The 22,109-nt window shown below is 42.4% G+C and overlaps 1 protein-coding gene across 1 annotated transcript; it reads right to left on the bottom strand.

The window, feature by feature from the left end:
• Positions 1-6,376: 6,376 nt before the first annotated feature.
• On the bottom strand, positions 6,377-17,076 carry LOC117366444 (ankyrin repeat domain-containing protein 65-like). Its single transcript, XM_033957781.1, has 3 exons — positions 16,826-17,076; positions 7,777-8,326; positions 6,377-6,511 (listed from the first exon to the last, which is right to left on the bottom strand). The coding sequence occupies exons 1-3, from the start codon at positions 17,074-17,076 to the stop codon at positions 6,485-6,487; spliced, it is 828 nt and encodes a 275-aa protein (XP_033813672.1). The 3' UTR covers positions 6,377-6,484.
• Between the last annotated feature and the right edge of the window lie 5,033 nt (positions 17,077-22,109).

Here is a 22,109-nt window from a genome sequence, read left to right on the forward strand (position 1 = left end):
GGCTCAATCCAAAGATCAAAGTTGGCGGTTTTAAAATTATCTGGAAAGATTGGTTGATTGCTGGAATTCAGATTTTAGAAGATGTAATAAATAAAGGTAAACTGCTTGAATTTTCACAATTGCAAAATAAATTCGGTTTGAATAAATCACAATATTTCAGATGGATGCAATTGAAGCAGGCCATTCAGGTAGGGTTCCCTGAATGGAAAAATCTTAATAACTATCATAGTATGGAATTCTTATGTTTTCAGATAGATTCCATGGGTCACCAGGCCGCAATGTGGTATAAATTAATATCTGGATTCGTACATAAAAAGAAAAAAAATGGTCTTAGAGATATTTGGAGCATTGAGATTAAGCATCAGATTAATGCATCTCAATGGCCACGACTTTGGTCTTGGAGGTTAAAATGCACATTGTCAGCTTCTATGAGACAATCTTGGTTTTTTATTTTACATAGAGCTTTATGGACCCCTACACGTTTACATAGAATAGATAGCTCTAAGTCTAATAGATGCTGGCATTGTCATCTTGAAGCAGGGACATTAGATCATCTTTTATTCTATTGTCCATTCATATTAATATTTTGGAAATCAATTTGGCCTCAAATTAATAGGATGTTAGAAAATCCGATAGCCTTGACATATGATACGATTTTGTTTGGTACTGCAATGAGAGCTCGAAGTCAAATTTCATCAAATAACAATAAACTTTTATTTATATTGACTGGAGTAGCAGTACAGCAAATTACACATAATTGGAAAAATTATGACAGATTGAACTATAATTTTTGGTGGAACTCAGTTTGCCATATATATAAGATGGAGCGTACATTTGCAACACAAAAAGGATATATGGATAAGTTCAAGAAGATTTGGGGACCATTAACAGATTTTTGCAATGACTGATTTTAATTTTTCCCCATAATAAGATAATGGTTAAAGAAGGGAGGGAGGGAAGGGGTAAATAATTTATTCTCTTTATTATACATTATAAAAAAATATATCATAATGAATGAATGATAGTCTTATGAGAAATTAATGTGATAAAGGGAGGGAAAAGGGTTCATAATTAAATAATAATTGATAAAATCATTACAATATATATGTTATATAAATTCATAAGAAAAATAATATAAAATATGGTTTATATAAAATACATTATAGAGATATCAAGTGTATTGTTAAGATAAATGTATGGAAAATTTATAACACTTGTTGATATGTGAAAAAATCAATAAAAAACTTTAAAAAAAAACAAAACATGCTATTCTTTAGGGATTCTACATGGAATGTTGCTACTATTTGGGATTCTAGAATCTTTTTACTCTTTGGGATTCCGGAATCTTGCTATTGTTTGGGATTCTGTTTGGAATGTTGCTACTCTTTGGGTTTATGCCAGGTATTAGTGACCTGGATTGGCTACCGTGGGAACGGGCTACTGGGCTTGATGGACCCAGTAAAGCTATTCTTATGTTCTTATGATTTCGATGTTTTAAGTATTTACATCACTTTTACTTGTGAAGACTTTTAACTGTTTATAATAAACTGGTTATTGAGATCATCGTCTCCACAGTTCTGTTTTGCTGTTATAGAATTCGCCCAATCCGTGCACAATTCAGGTACTGGCATTTATGCCAGGTTTTCAGTGTCATAAATGGCTGTGCCTATATTTTAGTTGCGTGGACAGGTGCTATGCGGATTCTGTAAACCGTGCCTAACTGCAGATGCAGTTTATAGAATAGCAATAAGCACAGATTTTTTTTGGCACTGATTGTTTATTTATTTAAAAAATTATATACCGCATACAACTATGCGGTTTCCATATCACGTACTTAAAATCTTGTTTCCCTACGATTATCACATATAACACAGACATGTCTAAACAACATCATTAATTGCCCCTGTTATAAACAGGGATAGAGCGCAAATTCAATCAATTCAGAAATACAAGCAAGCTTTAAATCATACATTGCTGTCAAAAAAGAATTCTAAAAGGCAATTATCAACTGAAATATACCTTAGCATAAGAAGGCATTGGCAAATAATTGAGTTTTAGCATTTTCTTTTTTTTTTTTTATAAACTGTTTATTCACAAGAGAAAATACACGCAATAAACAGAAATCACATTTTCCAATACAAAACTAGTAGCAAACAACCCACAGAAGAACCCGAAATAGAATAGAAGGGAAGTCCAGGCCTGTGGTCTGATAGCCTGGACCCCGCCAATCCATACCCCAAAAGCACCCCGCCCACCCACCCCCAACTCAAAGACCCCCCTACCACCCCCACCCCTTAAACCCCACCCTCACCCACTGGCAAAGAAGGGACAATGGGCTTCCGCAATCAATTGACCACCTGGCTTTTTATCAGAGGGGGTAAAGTGTCCAAATAGGAAGCCCAAATGGACAGAAAAAGCTTACTCCGAGAACGAGAAAACCGAGCGGACATGGACTCCCAGACCATTAAAAGATGAAATTTATTGCGCCAATACCAGATAGTGGGTGGGGAGTCCTGGAGCCAATGATTAAGAATGCATTTCTTCCCCACAATATAACCCTTACGAATAAGCAGTCTATCGCCTGCAGAAAGTCCACCCAGATGGCCAGCAGCCAAAAAAATAATCCCTTCCACTGTCGAGGGGAGTGGATAACCCACCAAAGATTTCAAATAACACCTGACCTCCAGCCAAAAGGCAGAGATAGTGGCACACGACGAGTTTTAGCATTTTCTTAAAATTCATCCTCCCCACACAAAACCAGGCAAGGCATTCCATAGGTCTACACCAGCTGAAGATTTATAGATATCATGCATCTGACCACCATTTATGTGAATATTATTAAAAATATGAAAATGTTCATTTTAATTTTGAGTGATGTGTGAAGAGGTAGTGTACATGCTGTATTGATATTTAATTGATTGTAAACAAACAATCCAACAGGAACACAGAAAATGATGGCACGGTGATGATGGCAGATAAAGGCCAAATGGCCCATCTAGACTGCCCATCTGCAGTAACCATTATCTCCTCCTCTTCCTATTAGCTAAGGCTCTTAACATTTGCATCTCGTCTTCCTATAGGCTAAGGCTCTTTACAGTTACATTGTGATGTCATAGAACTTTATGGTTATAGAACATGACGGCAGATAAAGGCCAAATGGTCCATCTGCAGTAACCATTATCTCTTCCTCTCTCTTAGTTATCCCATGTGCCTATCCCACACATTCTTGAATTTAAGTTTCAAGTTTATTAGGTTTTTATATACCGCCTATCAAGCAGTTATCTAAGCGGTTTTACAATCGGGTACTCAAGCATTTTCCCTATCTGTCCTGGTGGGCTCACAATCTATCTAACGTACCTGGGGCTATGGAGGAATGAGTGACTTGCCCAGGGTCACAAGGAGCAGTGCGCGGTTTGAACAGTCTCTGTCTCCACCACCTTCTCTGGGAGACTGTTCCACGCATCTACCACCCTTTCTGTAAAAAAAGTATTTCCTTAGATTACTCCTGAGCTATCACCTCTTAGCTTCATCCTATGCCCTTTCATTCCAGAGCTTCCTTTCAAATGAAAGAGACTCGACTCATGCGCATTTACGTCACGTAGGTATAAGAACATAAGAATTGCCACTGCTGGGTCAGACCAGTGGTCCATCATGCCCAGCAGTCCGCTCATGCGGCGGCCCTCTGGTCAAAGAACAGCTGCCTAACTGAGACTAGCCCTATCAGAGTACGTCTTTGTTCAGCAGGAACTTGTCTAACGTTGTCTTGAATCCCTGGAGGGTGTTTCCCCTATGACAGACTCTGGATGAGCGTTCCAGTTTTCTACCACTTAATCATATCTCCTCTCTCCCGTCTTTCCTCCAAAGTATACATATTGAGATCTTTAAGTCTGTCCCCGTACGCCTTATGACGAAGACCACCAACCATTTTAGTAGCCTTCCTCTAGACTGACTCCATCCTTTTTATATGTTTTTGAAGGTGCGCCCTCCAGAATTGCACACAATATTCTAAATGAGGTCTCGCCAGAGTCTTATACAGGGGCATCAATACCTGCTTTTTCCTACTGGCCATACTTCTCTCTATGCAACCTAGTATCCTTCTAGCTTTAGGCGTCACCTTTTCAACCTGTTTGGCCATCTTAAGATCATGACATGCAATACAACAGACCTCCTCTTATCCCTGAGGGCCAGCTCTACCAATAGGTGAACTAGGTGTCTGCCTAGTGGAGCAATATATTTTTTGTGGAGGGGTAGGGTTACCAGACATCCAGGAAAACCTGGTCATGTCCTCTCTTTAGAGGACTATCTAAGTTCCTGGACGGGCTTTCCAAAACCCAGCAGTTTGTCTGGGTTTTGGAAAGCCCCGAGCTACAGCCACGTCTGGAGGGCCTTTAGCAGGCCTGCGCGGATGACATAACATGCATCCACGCAAGCTGGAGGCCCTCCAGATGTGGATCAGCAAAAAAGAGAGTAGGCTTTTTGGGGGCAGGGTTGGAGGAGGAACAAGGCAGAGCTCATGGCGGAATGGGGCAGGACCATATGTCCGGGTTTTTCCGTCCTTAAATATGGTAACCCAAGGGAAGGTCAGAAATGTGGCATCTTCCCCCTCCTCCTTTTCCCCTGCTACTGCTGCTGTTCCACCTTTTCTCAGCCACTCCAAAGGTACGCAGTGCCAGCATGGAAATTTTCAGCAGAGGCATGTGCTCTAACGCTGCTAGTCCTGTGCTAGGGTTGCCAGATTTTCCTGGAAATTCTGGACCCCCTAGCCCCGCCTCCAGGCTTGCCCAATTACACTTACCCCGCCCTAATCCTGCCTTCAAGCCTGCTCCAGCTCCGCCCCCCTCTGCCTGCTCTTGTCGGTTAGGGAGGAAGTCCGACACAGCTTTTCAAAACTGTTCAAAGTGCCGGGTTTTGAAAACCCGTACGGACCCCCGGACATGTCCTCTAAAGGAGGACATATTTTGGGAAATCCGGACATGTGGTAACCCTAGTCTTGTCCTCTCCTGATGCATTTTCTGTTGCAGGGGGTATGTGGAAGTGCACTGGCCACTGGATGTCTTAGCAGTGACTGAGAAGAGGTAGGTGGAAGGGGGAGGGTGAAGATGTTGTACACATGACTGAGATAGGGAATGGGAAATTAAATGCTGGTCCTAGGGGGAGGGGGTGTCAGTGAGTTATTGGACTTGGGAGGGGTAGAAAGGGTAAAGTGAGACGCTAGTTCTGAAAAGGGGTGGGATGGTTACAGATGGGATGGGGATAATTGGGATCCCAGGATAGGGAGGGGAAGGGCAGATGCTGGACCTGGTAGGGAAGGGATGGGGAGGTGTCTGCCTGATGGAGTAGAGAGGGGAAAGAGGGTTTACATGACTAAGAGGTGGGGGGGGGGGGGCTGTTGTTTGCCTAGACTAGAGCATCATAGATACTCTTGGAATGGCTCTGGATCCCTGCCACGAAAATTCTGTGCTTATTGCAGGCTTTCCTGAACCCTATTACCGCTGTTGCCTTGCACCCCTATTATTAGAGACTGTACTGTAATTCTGCTTTATCTGACAAGACTAATTAGCCTAAAGAGATGCACAGAACTAATTAGTTTCACTAAGAAGGCCATTTTGTTTCATTTTTTCAGTGGAATACATTCTCAGGTGGAAACCAGCACTATGTTTTTTGGGTTTTATTTTTTGAACTGAGGAATGGAATTTCAGTGCCACCTACTGGCACAATCTGAGTTTGGCAGCCATTGTATTCACTAGAGTAAGTGTATTAAGATAGTACAATAATAAAGGGATCACCTTATTTTCCTTTCTTTTGTTTCCTTTCTATTTTCAGCCTTTATAGTTATTGTTCTTTATTTGTGGAAAAAAAAATGGTGTTGGGGGTAGGTAAATCTCTGTATCAGTGGCCCACTTGTGAACACAAAACAAAAAATTCTTTGAAATGAAAGTAGAATTATTGGAGCTTCCTAGAAAACTCTGATATGTGACAAAAACTTTCCTCCGGTACCTTTGTCCGTTGGAAGGAGGAGGGAAGTGCAGTCCCTCCTCCTTCAAGGCCCGACGATCCTAAATGCCGAGCCTTCCCTCCTCAGTACATCATGGCCCTGATTGGCTCATATGCCTAAGGCTCCTCTCACAGCAATCAATCGGACGGCAGAGTTGGGGATTATGACCAACCTCGCATTAATCATTTGCATGCAAACTTTTTAGTGCATCGATAGTTCTTTTTGAATCGAGCAAAAAATCGGATCGGGGTAGTCCCACATGGTCCAGGGATGTCCAACCTTTTGGGTTCCCTGGGCTGCATTGGCAGAAAAAAAATGTTTCTGGGGCCGCGCAAACGCTGCAGCAAGACAGAGGAGGGAGCTGGCAAGACGCTAAACACCCGGGGGCAGCAGAGGAAAACACTGCATCGTCCTCGACTGGGGCCGCACAAAATACTTCATGGGGCCGCTGGTTGGACACCCCTGGTCTTACCGATCCTCTTAGTGTATCTAGGCCCCAGAGTCCAGGAACACAACCTAGAAAGAGAAAAAGGGATTATATAAGATTCAGAAAATATGTAGGGGGTGGGGGTGGAACATCAATGTAAAAGGAAAAACTAAAAGATTATGAGATCCAGAGAAATTAGCACAAGAATCACCTCCCTTAGTGAGATGTATCTCCCAGCCTGTTCATTATCTAACTTCGGGATCTCAGTGCCAGGGACTGCAGGTAAGGCTTTCAAAGGGACAGAAATAATTTCTTTCTCTTATAAGTTGTCTTAGCATCCTGTACCTCCCAAATGATCAACTGAGAAATGTATGCCCCCCCAAGTCCAATAAGAGGGTGTCTGCGAGACGGTCCAGACCTGCACTATTGTTTTATGTTCCAATAAACTAAATTTCCTAATCCTTTGTAAAGTCCCCTGCCAATCCCAGCTTGATTTTAAGTGCTGTTTATGAAGTTAATTGTATGTATATTTCATTGCTCTCTTCTTAAATTGAAAATTAATAAAGATTTATATAAAAAGTTATTTATACACTTTAAAAAAGTGTATGAATATAATCTTAACTATGTATAAATATATAAAAAAAGAAGCAATAACTACATTCTCTTAGGGAAGCATTATAGACAACAGCAGGTGTGTGTCTGCTTTATGTTAATATTTATTTTATGTGTAGAAAGAGACCATTCTCAAATTTTTCCTGCTTTGTAACATTAGATCATCAGTGGCTGCGGTTGTTTTGCCTTAGAAATACACAGTGGCTTAGCGAGGGTGAGAGGTGCCCTGGGCAGTGGCGTCCCTCCCCTGCCCTCGTCAGTAAAATGTGGAGGGTTACAACCCCCCAAACCCCCCATAATGCCGGCGCGATGTCTATTAAGTAAAGTGGCGGGGTTCCCCCCCACGCCCCCCCCCGTCAGAGCCCTAAAAAAAGTAATTTAGAGCAGCGTGCGCCTCCGCGCTGCGCTCAATTGTCCAGGCGCGCCTTTGTCTTTCGCGCCGTTGTCTATGAACCGACTTGAGGAGAGGGGTAATATGAGAATAGCGGCTCTCGCAGAATATGAGTCGCGCAGCAGCATTTTGAACAGATTGATGAGGCGAGAGGCAGGTACGCGGGAGGCCCGAGAGAAGTACGTTGCAGCAGTCTAAGCGCGAGGTGTTGGCCAACATTGTTACAATAACACAACAAACATAAGCAAAAGACCCAAGAAGTGCTGAAAGGTATCTCCTATTTTGTATCTTTGAAAATTATGCTTAGAATATCTGGCTTCTAGGTTGCATGTGCAGAATTTTATTTCCTACCTTCTCATTTCCAGATTCAGAAGCTATATGAAGTGCAGTTTGGCCATCCTGATTTCTTATGTTTAGATCCACTTTCCTGTTCACTAGGTATTTAGTAGTTTGGATACACCCTGCTATGACAACCAGTTGCAACGGCACAACACCAGTATGCTCTGTGTCCTCTAATGACGCTCCCATTGATAAAAGCAGATCAAGCACCTCTGTGTGGCCATTGATAGACGACCAGTGCAGCGGAGTCCACTTGTTAATATCTTTAGCATCAACGGAGGCTTTGAATTTGAGTAATGTTTTTGCAGCGGTTAAGTGCCCATTGGCTGCAGCTAAATGTAGGGGTGATAGCCCGGAAGAGGTCAGAGCATCTGCCAGAGCTCCATTCCGTAAGAGACATTCCACACTTTCCGTGTGCCCAGTCCAAGCTGCCCTGTGCAGCGGTGTGTAGTGGCAAACGTCTCGTAGGTTAACAGATGCTCCCTTGTGAATAAGGTGCTTTATCAAAGGAAGATTCCCACAGCAAGAAGCAATGTGAAGGGGTGACCACCCTCTGTTGTCCCTGTCAAGGATTTATAAAGAATGAAAATCATTATTACATTACATTACATTACAGATTTCTATTCCGCCATTGCCTTTCGGTTCAAAGCGGATTACAAAAAGAGTTATGGAAGAAGGGTTACAATGTTAGATCAGAGAAGGTTTCCAAGAGAGGGAAAAGTAGAATCTGGGGTTAGGGAGGGGATGGTAAGAGGGGGGTTAAGCTTTATCATGGTATTAAGCTTTATTAAGGGATTTCTTGAAGAGTATAGTTTTTATTTCCTTTCTGAACATCTTGTAGTCTGGGGTTGTTGTCAATAGGTTGGAGACTTGGTTGTCTATCTTCACTGCCTGAGTGGCCAGTAGTCCGTTGTATAGTTTTTTCCTTTTTACTTCTTTGATTGGGGGGTAAGTGAATGGGGTGTGTGTTTTTCTATGCCTGGTAGAGGTGGTTTGGATGAGGCGGTCGTTTAGGTAGGTTGGGCTGTCTCCATTTATAGTTTTAAATAGTATACAGTAGAATTTAAATTGTACTCTTTCCTGGATTATTCTATGTAATATTTTTTTCAAAGGGAACACAAAGCAGGAAGTTTCTGATTATAATTCTTTCAGCAGAGAAAAATTGGCAGAAGTTAGTGACTAAGGGCTCCTCATCCTTCCTAAACTTCAGGAAATTATTAAAAACTAACCTATTCAACCGAATCATAACCTAGTCCTCTCTCCCTACCCCTGCTCCCCAAGCCCTCTTTTGCCTTACCTCTTCGCCCTGCCCACCTTACATTTGTCCACGCATATTTATTGTACCTGTACTCGCTGATTGTAACTATTCGCTGATTGTCCAGCCCTTCTTTGTTGTGAACCGCCTCGAACTTCTACAGCTTTGGCGGTATATAAGAAATAAAATAATAATATTCGCCTAAAAAATCGGGTGCTAACTATGACAGTATGTAACTATGACAGTATGACAGTAAATTTTCTATGTTTCTAAATGTAAGTCTATAAAAGACGCACCATATAGAATCACGCTTAGGTGTCCCAACTTGAGGCACACCCAATTTATACCAGGGTTTTCTTGGTTTAAATACCTGTGGCTAAGATGCCTAAGTCACAAAGAGGTGCTTAACTGAAAAACACGCTCCTGATCCGCCCCCCCCCCCCTACCATGCCCACTTTTAAGTAGGCGCTTTGGACTAGACGCCTACTTTTTTAACAGAATCTTGTTTTTTGAGTTAGGGGATGTGGTAAGGGCAGTTAATGTAGCAGGTTTAAAAAAAAAAAAAAAGGTTTGGACAAATTCCTGGAGGAAAAGTCCACAGTCTGCTGTTGAGACAGACATGGGACGGTAGCATGGAATGCTGCTGCTATTTGGGTTTTTGCCAGGTACTTGTGACTTAGATTGGCCTCCGCGAAGACGGGATACTGAGCTAGATGGACCATTGGTCTGGCCCAGTAAGGCTATTCTTATGTTCCTAGCTTTCAATTAAGTCCAATTGAAACAAATTATGAGGTGTTAAATGCCAATTATCAGTGCTGATTAAGCCTATTCATCAAGTTAGGAGCGCCAATCTAGGCGCCTGACTTTAGGTGGACTATATAGAATGTTCCAGTAAAGGAACACTGGGTTCTATTGCACCTAGTGATATCACAGCCTAACCCAGGGGTAGGCAATTCCGGTCCTCGAGAGCCGGAGCCAAGTCAGGTTTTCAGGATATCCACATTATATATGCATGATATAGATTTGCATCTCAAGGAGGCAGTATATGCAAATCCATTTCGTACATATTCATTGTGGATATCCTGAAAACCTGACCTGGCTCCGGCTCTCGAGGACCGGAATTGCCTATCCCTGGCCTAACTCATACAAGTGGCCAGATGTGTTTCTTCCTTTCTGGTGACTCGTGAAAATAAAACAAAACCATAGTGAGAGTGAGACCTTTGTGGAAACAGAATAAGCGTGCAGAGATTAAGTAGAGATGCACCAGAAACTTCATCTACAGCTTTGCCTATAAATTCATCTATTGCTCATCAAACATACATGAGCCATGATCCAAGACTAATAAAAAAAAAATTTGATGTGATAATGCAATAAAACAATGTCCCCCCTCTATGTTCAATGCAAAGTTAAAGCAGGGATCAATACAAGAATTAGAATGAGAATCACAATAAAGTGACAGCAAGAAGTACCTGTTCAAAAGCAATGCCATTTTATACGTTTATTAAATCACAGCCTTTATTCAGGCATACTAATATAAAATTCCCATATTTTAGACTTGGAATTCTTCCGCTGAATGAAACCAATGAGCTGCATGTTTTGATGGTTGACATGGCCACATCCCGCCCATGCCTTGTCATTTATTTTTATTTAAAATATTTATAGCCCACACCAATCAGTGGCATAGCGAGGGTGAGAGGCGCACCTCACTCACCCTCATCTCTGCCCCCCACTCCTTCCCCGAACCCCCCTGCCGCATGCGCCCCTTCCCTTCCTCCATACCTCTAGTTGAAGTTGTAGCAAAAGTCAACTGTGTGCTCCTCGCGACCCCCATCGGCTCTCCCTCTGACATCACTTCCTATGCGTGACACCCGGAAGTGACTGCAGGAGAGCCACTAGGGTCGCAAGGAGCAAGAGGTTGACTGCCACGAGCAGCAACTTCAACTAGGGGAAGGGGGCACGCGCATGGTGAGGGACGGAGTGGGAAGAGAAGGAGGGGTGCTTGCAGCCAGGGTGGACCGCCCCTTCTACCCCCTCCACTTACTATTCCAGTGGTTCTCAACCCTGTCCTAGGGGACCCTCAGCCAGTCAGATTTTCAAGATATCCCTAATGAATATGCATAAGACATATTTGCATGCCTGTCTCCTCCATTATATGCAAATCTCTCTCATGCATATTCATTAGGGCTATCTTGAAAACCCGACTGGCTGGGGGCCCCATAGGACAGGGTTGAGAACCACTGTACTATGCCACTGTACACAATCCAGTGTTTTTGGCAGGTTCTAGGTTAGGGGTGGGCAACTCTGGTCCTCGAGGGCCAGAATCCAGTTGGGTTTTCAGGATTTCCCCAATGAATATGCATGAGATCTATTTGCATGCACTGCTTACATTGCATATTCATTGGGGAAATCCTGAAAACCCGACAATTCCGGCCCTTGAGGACTGGAGTTGCCTACCCCTGTTCTAGGTAAACAAACATAATGTATAATTCATTACAGCACTCAAGTTCACCTTACAACAGTTGCTCAGTGTTTTCTGAAATAATTTCTTCACCTACTTGTGAAAAGTACAGTAATTCACCTGTGTTCACACCGTACCACTAAGTCAGTGGTGTCAAAGTCCCTCCTTGAGGGCCGCAATCCAGTTGGGTTTTCAGGATTTCCCCAATGAATATGCATGAGATCTATTAGCATACAATGAAAGCAGTGCATGCAAATAGATCTCATGCATATTCATTAGGGAAATCCTGAAAACCCAACTGGATTGCAGCCCTCAAGGAGGGACTTTGACACCCTTGCAGTAAGTTTCTGCCATTCAAAAGGGGCTGCAATAGAAAAGGACTCCATACATTTCAACCAATTAGCAGAACCTTGAAGTAGCCAACAGTGCACCTACCTGTCCCAAAATGCAGCCATCAAACTGGGTGAAATAAATTGCAAACAATGAACAAAATAAATGGCAACCTGCCCTGCCAAAGCCATACAAATCAAATATAACATCTTAACTTCACATGCCAAGAAACTGGCAAACCAGTGATACATAAGGAGCAAAGGTGTAAAGTGAGCAAAGTGAGATATATTGCCAAGTAGTCCAGCTGCAAAATTTTGGACAGATTGAAGGGTTCTGAGAGTAGCCAAAGGCAAACCATGGAACAAAAACAAAAACAAAAAAAGACAAGATGCTTGAAGAACAGTCAAAAAATCATCGTGAGAAAGAAACCATTTTAAATGACACATTTTCAATCGATAGGCGGAGCTTGTAATTAAGCTCCTCACAAAAGACTTCAGGGTGAAAGTAGACCTCATGATTTGAGTACGAAGAGGAATTTCAACATAATCCTAGTTCAACACCAGAAGATTTCTGTTTTTTCAACACCATCAGTTCTGGGGTTTTTTTTTTTTTTGCAAGATTTATAGCCAGCTAATTGGTCGTCATCCAATTCACAACAGACAGGGTTTGGCTCTGGACAAATCATCAAAGGAATGTTAGGTAAATGGAGAAATAAAATATTATTTGCATACAATCTATAAAACCTCTAGCTTTTCTAACAACGTACCAAATGGTAACAAACGTGCATATGTGTGCCCACTTATGCATGAGCTTAACCCTTTAATTGGCAGATGGTGAAATGGCTGCTTTATGTACCGATGTTGAACGAGAGCAACAGTGCCAAGTAACAGACATTTGGAGATGCAGATCTCCCATAAGAGCCATCGAAAGCACGTGTTGCTTCTGAGCAACAATGCCAAATAAAGGGTTAAAAAATTGTCACTTTGGGCAGAAATGGGTGCAAATGGTGCTTCTTTCAAAGTTTTGTGCACCAGTTGTGTGTAACTGCAGGCACATTTTATACAGAATTGCTCTTTAAATTTATAGTTCTACGATATACGGTCACACCTCAGAGTGTGCAGAGTGCTGGTGCAAATTACACATCCTCGTTTCCTTAATTAACTTTCAGGCTTCTAATCTGCGCAGCCTCTAAAGCAGGGGTGGGTTTTCAGAATTTCCACATTGAATATGCATGAGATCTGTTTTCATACAATGGAGATGGTGCATGCAAATAGATTTATAAATATTCAATGGGGAAATACTGAAAACCTGACTGGACTGCGGCCCTTGAGGACTTGCTCCAAAGACATTAGACTTTTAAATATCAAACTTTGTTGCGTATATGTGTTTTTGTGTGTGTATACAAAATGCCCACAAAATGATAACAACTTCTAAGAAGTCATTCACCAAGTAAAGGGGCTACTGAAAACTGCCCTTCCTTTCTTCAGGGAAAAGCAAGCATTGATGGTTCTTTCAGTTTGTGTGGTTGTTGGGATCTATTGTTTTGTTCTTTGCTTCCCCCAGAAGCTGCTGTCCTAGGCAAGTGCCCAATCTTGCCTAATAGTTGGACCAGCCCTGAGTGTACAGGTTTCACCTAGTGTCAGTTGTCCAATGCTTTGCCAGAAGCAAATCATAGAACTCCAGAGCAAACAAGATAAATTCATTAGGACTACACTTCTCCCTCTGAATGCGCGGTGGATGCGGGCAGAACATAGCCACAAATATGGAAAAACCGCAAATAACTTTTTATATGTTATTTGTGGGTTTTTTTTTGTAAAAGCCAGCGTTTTTACTTTTGAAACCGCAAATAACTTTTCAGCTGTTATTCGCGATTCCCCGCGATTTTCAGGGTAATTGCGATTTTCTCCATGCATGCTGGGAAGCAGTGTTTCTCTCTATGGATGCTGGGAAGCAGCGTTTTTCTCCATGCACACTGGGAAGCTGGGAAGCAGCGATTTTGAGGGTGAAATCATGGAAGCAGCGATTTTCAGAGTGAATGTTAGTAAGCGCTAAACTTTTTTATCGGTACAGTAAAAGAAAAGGAACTTTACTCATGATGTAATTTTTTTGGGGGGCAGAGTCAGCATGCAAGAAATCACGAATAAGCGAAACCACGAGTGCAGAAACCGCAAATACGGAGGGAGAAGTGTATACCATTTAAAGATACCCACTTAATCATATACGGTAAAACCTTGGTTTGCGAGCATAATTCATTCCAGAAGCCTGCTTGTAATCCAAAACACTCGTATATCAAAACAAATTTCCCCATAAGAAATAAAGGAAACTCAGACGACTCGTTCCATAACCCAAAAACTTTAATACAAAATACCATACGTACTTGTATTGCAAGATCTCGCTCATTTAGAACAGTCACTACATGCCTGCAGCGTCAGAGAGAGAAGTACCATCGGCTCAGTTGTGATGTGTGTATACTGTATGTACTTGTATTGCAAGACATTGCTTCTATATCAAGTTTGCTTGTCTTGCAAAACACTTGCAAGCCAAGTTTTATTGTATACTGATAATAGTACAGTAACTGATTACTCTTTGACTGTAAGCTGCTTACCGGCTTAACATTATTAAAGCTCAGAGGGAATATTTCTCCACTTTGTTGCAAAGGGGCATTAATTCAGCCTGACTGTTTAGACTTGTTAGACAACTTTGCAGTACAATGACTCATTCAAATTCCTCCAGCTTCCCACAGGCTGATGATTTGGCGCTTGCCTTTTCTTAGAAGAGAACCAGCCTGCTGCGTTCCCTCTGATGTCATTTCCTGGCCCCGCAACCCAGTGATTTCAGAGGGAGCCAGGCCGGCGCGAGCAAGCAGGCTAGAGTAATTGCTCGCACTGCCGAAGATTTTAAAGAGGAATGGGGGTGGGGAAGGGAGGGAACCAGCAAGCGTGGTGTGGAGGGGGGCGGGGTGTGAAGAGGTGCTGGCCCCCCACCAAGATGGCGCCTGTGCCGTCTCCCCCCTTACTACTGGGTCCAATATTATTGAACATCTTTCTTTTTTTTAAAATTTAATTCCTCCTTAAATGATCCTTTTTCTGAACACTAATAAAACTTGAGGTCATTGAACATTACATAGCTTACCATGGCTTGAAATTGAACCAGAGTAAAGCTAACGTAGTAATTCATCCTCTTGTATACTAAAATGTCTGTCAATTCAAGATACCCCTGTCATTCTCTGTGATTCAGCGAAAGTGTTTGGGATTACCCTCAATATATATTTTTTATTTCTTTATTTGCAGTATTTATATACCACTTATAACCTAAGGGCTCCTTTTATTAAGGTGCGCTAGCGTTTTTAGTGCACACACAAAATTACCACGTTAAGGTCTAGCATGCGTGGCAATTTAGCGGGTGCCAATCCGCGCGTTAAGGCCCTAACGCACCTTAGTAAAAGGAGGCCTAAGTGGTTCACAGTCAGGTACTCAAGTATTGTTCCCTATCTGTCCTGGTGGGCTCACACTCTGGGGCATAGGGAGATTAAGTGACTTGCCTGGCGGTGAAACTTCAACCGGGCTCGAGCATCCCCACCAGCAAGGGCATGATCTGAGGGGGGGGAGGGGAAGGTGCAGCAGCAGCAGGAGAGGGACTGAAAATGGTTAACACCCCCCCCCCTTAGTCTACCCCAGGACTCCCTTCCAAATCAACCTCTGGCTGTGCCCCTGTCAGAGATAAGCAGTGCCCTTCCCCCAGTCTACCTTAATAACGGTTTATGGAATTTGTCCAAAACTTTTTTTAAACCCAGCTACACTAACTGCATTTTCTACTTGGATTGGCAAATTGTTCCAGAGTGTAGCTATATGCTGATTGAAACAAAATTCTCTCCCTTTTGTTTTAAATGTTGCTACTATGTAACTATATGGAATGTCCCATAGACTTTCTACTTTTTGAAAGAGTAAACAATGGATTCTCATTGACCTGTTCCACTCCATTCGTGTCCTCTTTTTAGAGGATTGTCCGGGGGCCTGGTTGAGGGCAGAGTGGAGCGGGGTCACGAGTCCTTTTTGTAGAGACAGAATCTAGTAACACTAGTACTCGAACTAATTTGTTGCATTCATACACAATATGACACCAGATACATGTGTTCTAGATTAGAGAATGACACGGTGACAAAATTCATCACCGTTCCCGTCCCCGCGGATAATCGCGGGAAATAATCCCATGTCATTTTCTAGTGTTATTTTCTAGTGTCTGTTTCAACCTCGGTCCATTCTTCAAAGCAAAGCTTGCGGGTCAGTGGTTGTGGCCATTCATACTCTGATTCTTATGTGAGCCAAGGATAATGAAGCCATTGTGACATCACTGATGTGATTGGCTCTTAGGCACTGGTGGAATGAGGCATTATGACATCACAATATCTGCTCTGGATACCAGAGACTGTCATTCTGTAGTGTCTGTTTCAACCTCAGTCCTTCTACACCAGCATTCTTCAAAGCAAAGCTTGCGGGTCAGTGGTTGTGGCCATTCATACTCTGATTCTTCCCTCTCTCCTTAAAGAATGACATGAAGATGGTTTCCCGCGGTTATCCGCGGGGACGGGAACGGTGATGAATTTTGTCACCGTGTCATTCTCTGTTCTAGATGAAGGGCAAAGAGAAGCTGCAATCTTTGGCTCCTCCTTGAGGCTTGACAGGGAAATAATTGGATTGGACAAGGCAGGAGAGAATTGCCGATGGAAGCAAAGCTGCCAGTTATCTGTGACTGAAGGGTGAGCAGGATTGCTGTGACTATTGATGAGGATCGCTATTTTTATGTTTTATGTGTTCTTTTAGATTGTATTTTTGTATGGTTTTATGTTTGTAATGATATTTATTATGTTTGTTAATTTGTTCTTTGCTTTGTATAAGGCGAATAATAAACACAATACAGTTAAAATATCCCTTCATTAGGATCTGATTCCCACTGAGCTGAATGCTTGAAGGAGCAGGTGGAAGCTGAGGGGGCATTCAAAATTAAATAAACACACTTACTGTGAGTTCACAGGTACACCAAAATTCAGCAAGCCATTTAGTTGTTCCAATGTGCCGTCCCAAGCAACCTTCTGCAGCAGTTTTTTTCTGCTCTCCAGTGAATTGTTATCAGGGGACTTCAGGTGTGGCCACCTCTCCAGCTGCCACTGCTTCATGCTCGCACCTCTCCTGACTCGGCATTCAGACTTGGAGAGTGATACAGAATCATGAAGTTCCAGCAGTTTCCACATGATCTCCAGGTGGGTAGCCATGATTGCTTTCAGTGGGGATGGGAAGGGAACGTGTCCAAAGATTGCTTGGTGCAAGATTTGGCACACTTGGGGGAGAGAGGTTCACTCCCTGCGTAGGTCTCACTCTGCAGCCCAAATGTGTACAAGGACTCTGGATTGGACTGAGCCTGTTCCTGTTTTGCTGTTACCATGGACACCACAATTTAACATGTTGCATACTCATGAAAGCTTTGCTTCAGCTTGCTAAACTTCATTCTCGGAGTTCTTAAGCTGGCTTTTGTCACAGGGCAGGTTAGTTTCCAAAACAAAAATTCATGACTAAAGAATAAATAACCTGGTTTTTTTTGGTTTTTTTTTAAATGAGTCACCCAAATCATTTACTAATATGGTTTTTGACATTAGAAAAACATAGGGAATATGTTTATTTTCTCCTGCATTGGGGCTTTGACCATTCTTTAATTAGTGTCTTAATTTTTTCCAATAACTAAACATTTCTTTACGGTATCACGGGGAAAAAAAAAAGCTGTATGAAAAAATATTTATATAAAATATATATTTGAAAAATCTTAAATAAATATAAAAGCTAAAAGGTTAAAATAAAGTGTACAAATTATGGCCCAGTGATGATATGACACATAAAGCTCACTGCTATGAGCACTCGAGCAGTGGAGTGATGTCGCTGAGGCCTGGAAGCGAATATAGAATTAATTGTAGCTGTTTGGAGGGTTTATGCACTTGGGGAATTGATAAAGGTAACTTTGGGTGTGAGCATTTTTGCCCACACTCACCTGATGGCATTTAGGTGTGCAAATGGAAGTATTCTGTAACATTGTGCCTAATTTCTGGGACCACCCCTGACCTGCCCATGCTCTCCCATAGCCACACTGTAGTATGAAATTTAGACGTGTATGTTATAGAATAAGGCATCAGGCAGATCCATGCAAAAGCCCTAACTCCTCCTCCTCCTATTACTATTTTTTCATTTCTATAGCATTACCAGGCATGTGTATAGGCATAGGAGGGGCTTAAGGTATCCAGGCCAATTGGCGCTTTAGGCCCCTCCCTTGAGCATAACAGGATGCACTGGGAGGGAGATGGCCTGCCATTTTGAAGAGGCGGGCCTCCTGGCAAGAGGGAGTGGGCAACCCTCTTGCCGGCTTCTACAATGAGGTATGGGGGAGGGACTGGGGATTGCTTGAACTGGTGAGGTTCTGAGCTGACCCCCCAGACCACCAGGGCTGTCTTTTGGGGTCTTGTTGGTGGGGTGGTGGGAGGGGGGGATCTTTGTGTAGGATGGGTAGTGTCAGGGGAGTGCTGGGGGGAAAGTCGGGGGGGGGGGGGGGTATCAGGAGGTTCCAAGTGGCCCGGATGCACCAGGGTTGCTGAGGCAGGAGGGAGTGGGCATCCTTCCTATCTCTGTGGGTGCATTGCTGTGGTAGAGGCGGCTGTCATCATCCGGAGGTTCGGAGACCTGTAGTTGTCATCTGGGGTAGGGGTTGTGTGATGGCTGTGGTTGGGAGGGGGGCCAACACAATTTTATTTTTAATGGGGACAGATATTGTGCATGGGTAACATGCATAACATTTGTATCTATTAAAAAAAAGGTATCCTGCCCCGAACAGCTGAGTGGCAGGTGGCTGCTTCTGGGCTTCCCCTGCCTCTCAGCTGTTCAGGATTCCCCTGCCAGCTCTGTGCATGTGTGAGAGTAGCTCTCACAGAGATTCATCGGCAGATGGCGATTACGACGAGCCTCCGCTCAAATCATTTGCATGCAAATTTGTTTGAGCATCAGTCACTCTTTTGGAATCAGCCAAAAATCGGACCGCAGCGGTCTTACCAATCCTGTTTAGTGCATCTAGGCCTAATGAGTTTATACATGGACGTGGAATCCACACACCCAAATTTGTATGACTTGTGCAGAACCTGGAAGACTAGGATGATTTATTATTTCTGTAATGCGACTAGACACATGCACATAAGAGAAAGTCCCTTCTCTTTTAAATTTACAATCTATGTGCTGCTGTTTGTGTCTTCTGGGATGTTTCCTCTATGCCATCGAACCCTTCCTAAATTAACTGCTTTCATATATTTGCTTTTTGAATAGATAAGTCCTAAGGAAAAGTTAAAATATCCATTCCAGGATTTTCTTTTCTTTTTTTTTTTAAAGCACCATCGTGATCTTCTGGTCATCCGACTATAGAATTAGTAGACAGTCCTGCTAGCAATAGGCCAAGGATAGAAGACAGTGAGTCACCACCATCACCATCCTGTCAGCATTGCAGGAAATAGTTGAGAGCATAGTTTATCTTATGCTTTATTTGTCCTGTAAATAAGCCTTTTGTGTTCTTTTTGTGCATCTAGTGTAAATCTGTTTGGTGTTTTTTTTTTGTGGATGGCATTAAGAGTAAGAAGAGGAAAATTCCTATGGTTTTGATTGGTTCCGACCAGTTTTCTGGCTGAATGGTTCATTCTGATAGGGTTCCAACTGACTGAAATGGATTCAAACTGGTTTTGACTGGCTCAAACCAGCTTAATGGTTCAAACTGGCTCCGGCAAAAACAAGAAGACCCAAATTTCCAACAGGATAAGAAGAACAGATCCAAACAAGCAAGAGTGTGGTTAACACAATGTCCTCGGACCTTCGGTAGTGATTTATTCAAAACATTCTTGATGGGGGGAGGAGTGAAAACAGGTGAATTGTCCTGGACCTCTGTGATACAGGGGGCCCCAAGTCTGATATACCACATGCTAAAAAGTTTTGGGTGCTCCATCCCAAAATTCTACCTGGGCTGTAGTATTCCCTAGCATATTTAACCCTAGCCCTGATTGGGTATATCATTATTATTGTGTCTATGGGAAAGAACCTAATAATTTAGGCCCTTTGGTTTTTGTCCTGCTCTTATATAGCCCTCATGCAGCAGGTGGCAGCATTTCACTGGAAACCATCTCTCAGTTTTATTTATTTCCAAAGAGCTCAGAACGGGTTACAGGTCAAACATACATAAAATACAGTTAACAGGTTACAATACGAGAAGTTTGCAATACAAGGTTGTGTCCTAATTCGATACATACTAGGGGGGGGGGGGTCTAATATCAATAAACATAATATAGAGTTTACAGGTTACAATGTGCCATAGTTATCCCATAAAAATATTGGGTGTGACTCTGGATAAACATCTCATATTGGAACAACATATAGATTTATTGTTTAAGAAATATATCTCTGTGCTTTGGAAGCTTCATACCATTAAGAAGTATTTTGACGAAACTTCCTTTCATTTATTGGTACAGTCTTCTATCTTAAGTATTCTTGATTGCTGTAACATTATATACCTAGGTGCTTACAAGAAAATTTTCAAAAACTTGAGAGTAATTCAGAATACTGCCATTCGCCTCATTTTTGGTTTAAAAAAAATGGGAGCATATCACTCTTTTTTATTTAAAACTCCATTGGTTGCCGATAGAGTCGAGAATTCTGTTCAAATTTTCTTGTATTTGTTATAAATCAGTTTCGGGTTTGTTACCAGGTTATCTTGTGTCTCATTTTTCTTTGAGTCACGCCAAAAAGACCATACGTAGAGTGCACTTGTTTTCATATCCCTCCATAAAATCCTGTCGTTATAAGAAGTTCCTTGAGAGAACCCTCTTATTTCAAGCTGCTAAATTGAATGTATGGCTTGGGAAAAATTATTGTTAGAGGTCTCTTCCTATCTTGATTTTAGAAAATTGTTAAAGACTCAACTCTTTGATAGGCTGGTATCTTAATGCATTCTGCTTCATTTTTTCAATCAAGTTCCGTATATTCAACTTGATGAATTTTATCTGTTCTATGCATTACTTCTTTCCCTGCCATGCCGGTATTTTATTGTCTGTCTGGCTGGCATTTAACAATTCTTTTTAAACTGTCAACAATGCTTCCCCAATTTTAAACTGTTGTTTTCTTTTCTGCATTATATTGTAAATGCTTTCTCTCTTTATCTGTTTTTAAGTCCATTATTCTAATTTGTATTTTATCTGTATCCCATGTATTAGCTCATCTTGTTGTGAACTGCCTAGAACTTTTTCGGTATGGCAGTATATAAGAATAAAATTATTATTATAATATGGGGGGATCACCGCTAGGGGTGAGTAACCTTGAAAGAGACCTGGGAGTGATGGTAGACACATCATTGAAGGCGTCAGCGCAGTGCGCCACAGCCTCAAGGAAGGCAAACAGAATGTTGGGTATCATTAAGAAGGGTATCACGACCAGGACGAAGGAAGTCATCCTGCCACTGTATCGTGCAATGGTGCGCCCGCACCTGGAGTACTGTGTCCAGTACTGGTCGCCGTACCTCAAGAAGGACATGGCGGTACTTGAGAGAGTCCAGAGAAGAGCAACTAAGCTAATAAAGGGTATGGAAGACCTCTCATATAATGACAGACTGAAGAAGCTGGGGCTTTTCTCCCTGGAAAAGCGGAGACTTAGAGGAGACATGATAGAAACCTTCAAGATCATGAAGGGCATAGAAAGAGTAGACAGGGACAGATTTTCCAAATTACGGGGAACCACAAGTACAAGGGGGCACTCACAGAAATTGAAAGGGGAAAGGTTTAGAACAAACGCCAGGAAGTTCTTCTTCACTCAGAGGGTGGTGGATACATGGAATGTGCTACCGGAGGATGTGATAAGCAGGAGCACGCTACAGGGCTTCAAAGAGGATCTGGACAGGTACCTGGAGGACAAAGGGATTGAGGGGTACAGATAGAAGTAGAGGTAGGTATTAGGGATAGGATTAGAGGCAGTTACAAAATTAGTCAGGGACACTGTTCAGGCAATTAGGCCTGTTGGCCCGCCGCGAGAGCGGACCACTGGGCAGGATGGACCTCTGGTCTGCCTCCCAGCGGAGGCAACTTCTTATGTTCTTATTATTAACTGCAAATTTATTCCAATACAAGTTTTTATCCTAACTTCACACACACTAGGGATCGAATACACAAATAACATTAAGGACTCCTTTTACGAAGCCACGTTAGCGGTTTTATCAGTGCGTGACTTTTAATCATGTGCTAAC

Source organism: Geotrypetes seraphini, chromosome 9 (genome assembly GCF_902459505.1).
Source record: "Geotrypetes seraphini chromosome 9, aGeoSer1.1, whole genome shotgun sequence".
Classification (NCBI taxonomy): Eukaryota; Metazoa; Chordata; class Amphibia; order Gymnophiona; family Dermophiidae; genus Geotrypetes; species Geotrypetes seraphini.

What these genes read in the sequence shown, in the direction of transcription:
- LOC117366444 (XM_033957781.1), bottom strand. Translation starts at nt 17,076, where the DNA reads ATGGCTACCCACCTGGAGATCATGTGGAAACTGCTGGAACTTCATGAT. An exon ending in GGTGTACCTGTGAACTCACA is followed by an intron (nt 8,327 to 16,825) that starts GTAAGTGTGTTT and finishes AATCCTTGACAG; the next exon opens with GGACAACAGAGGGTGGTCAC. An exon ending in CTGAATCTGGAAATGAGAAG is followed by an intron (nt 6,512 to 7,776) that starts GTAGGAAATAAA and finishes TTCTCTTTCTAG; the next exon opens with GTTGTGTTCCTGGACTCTGG.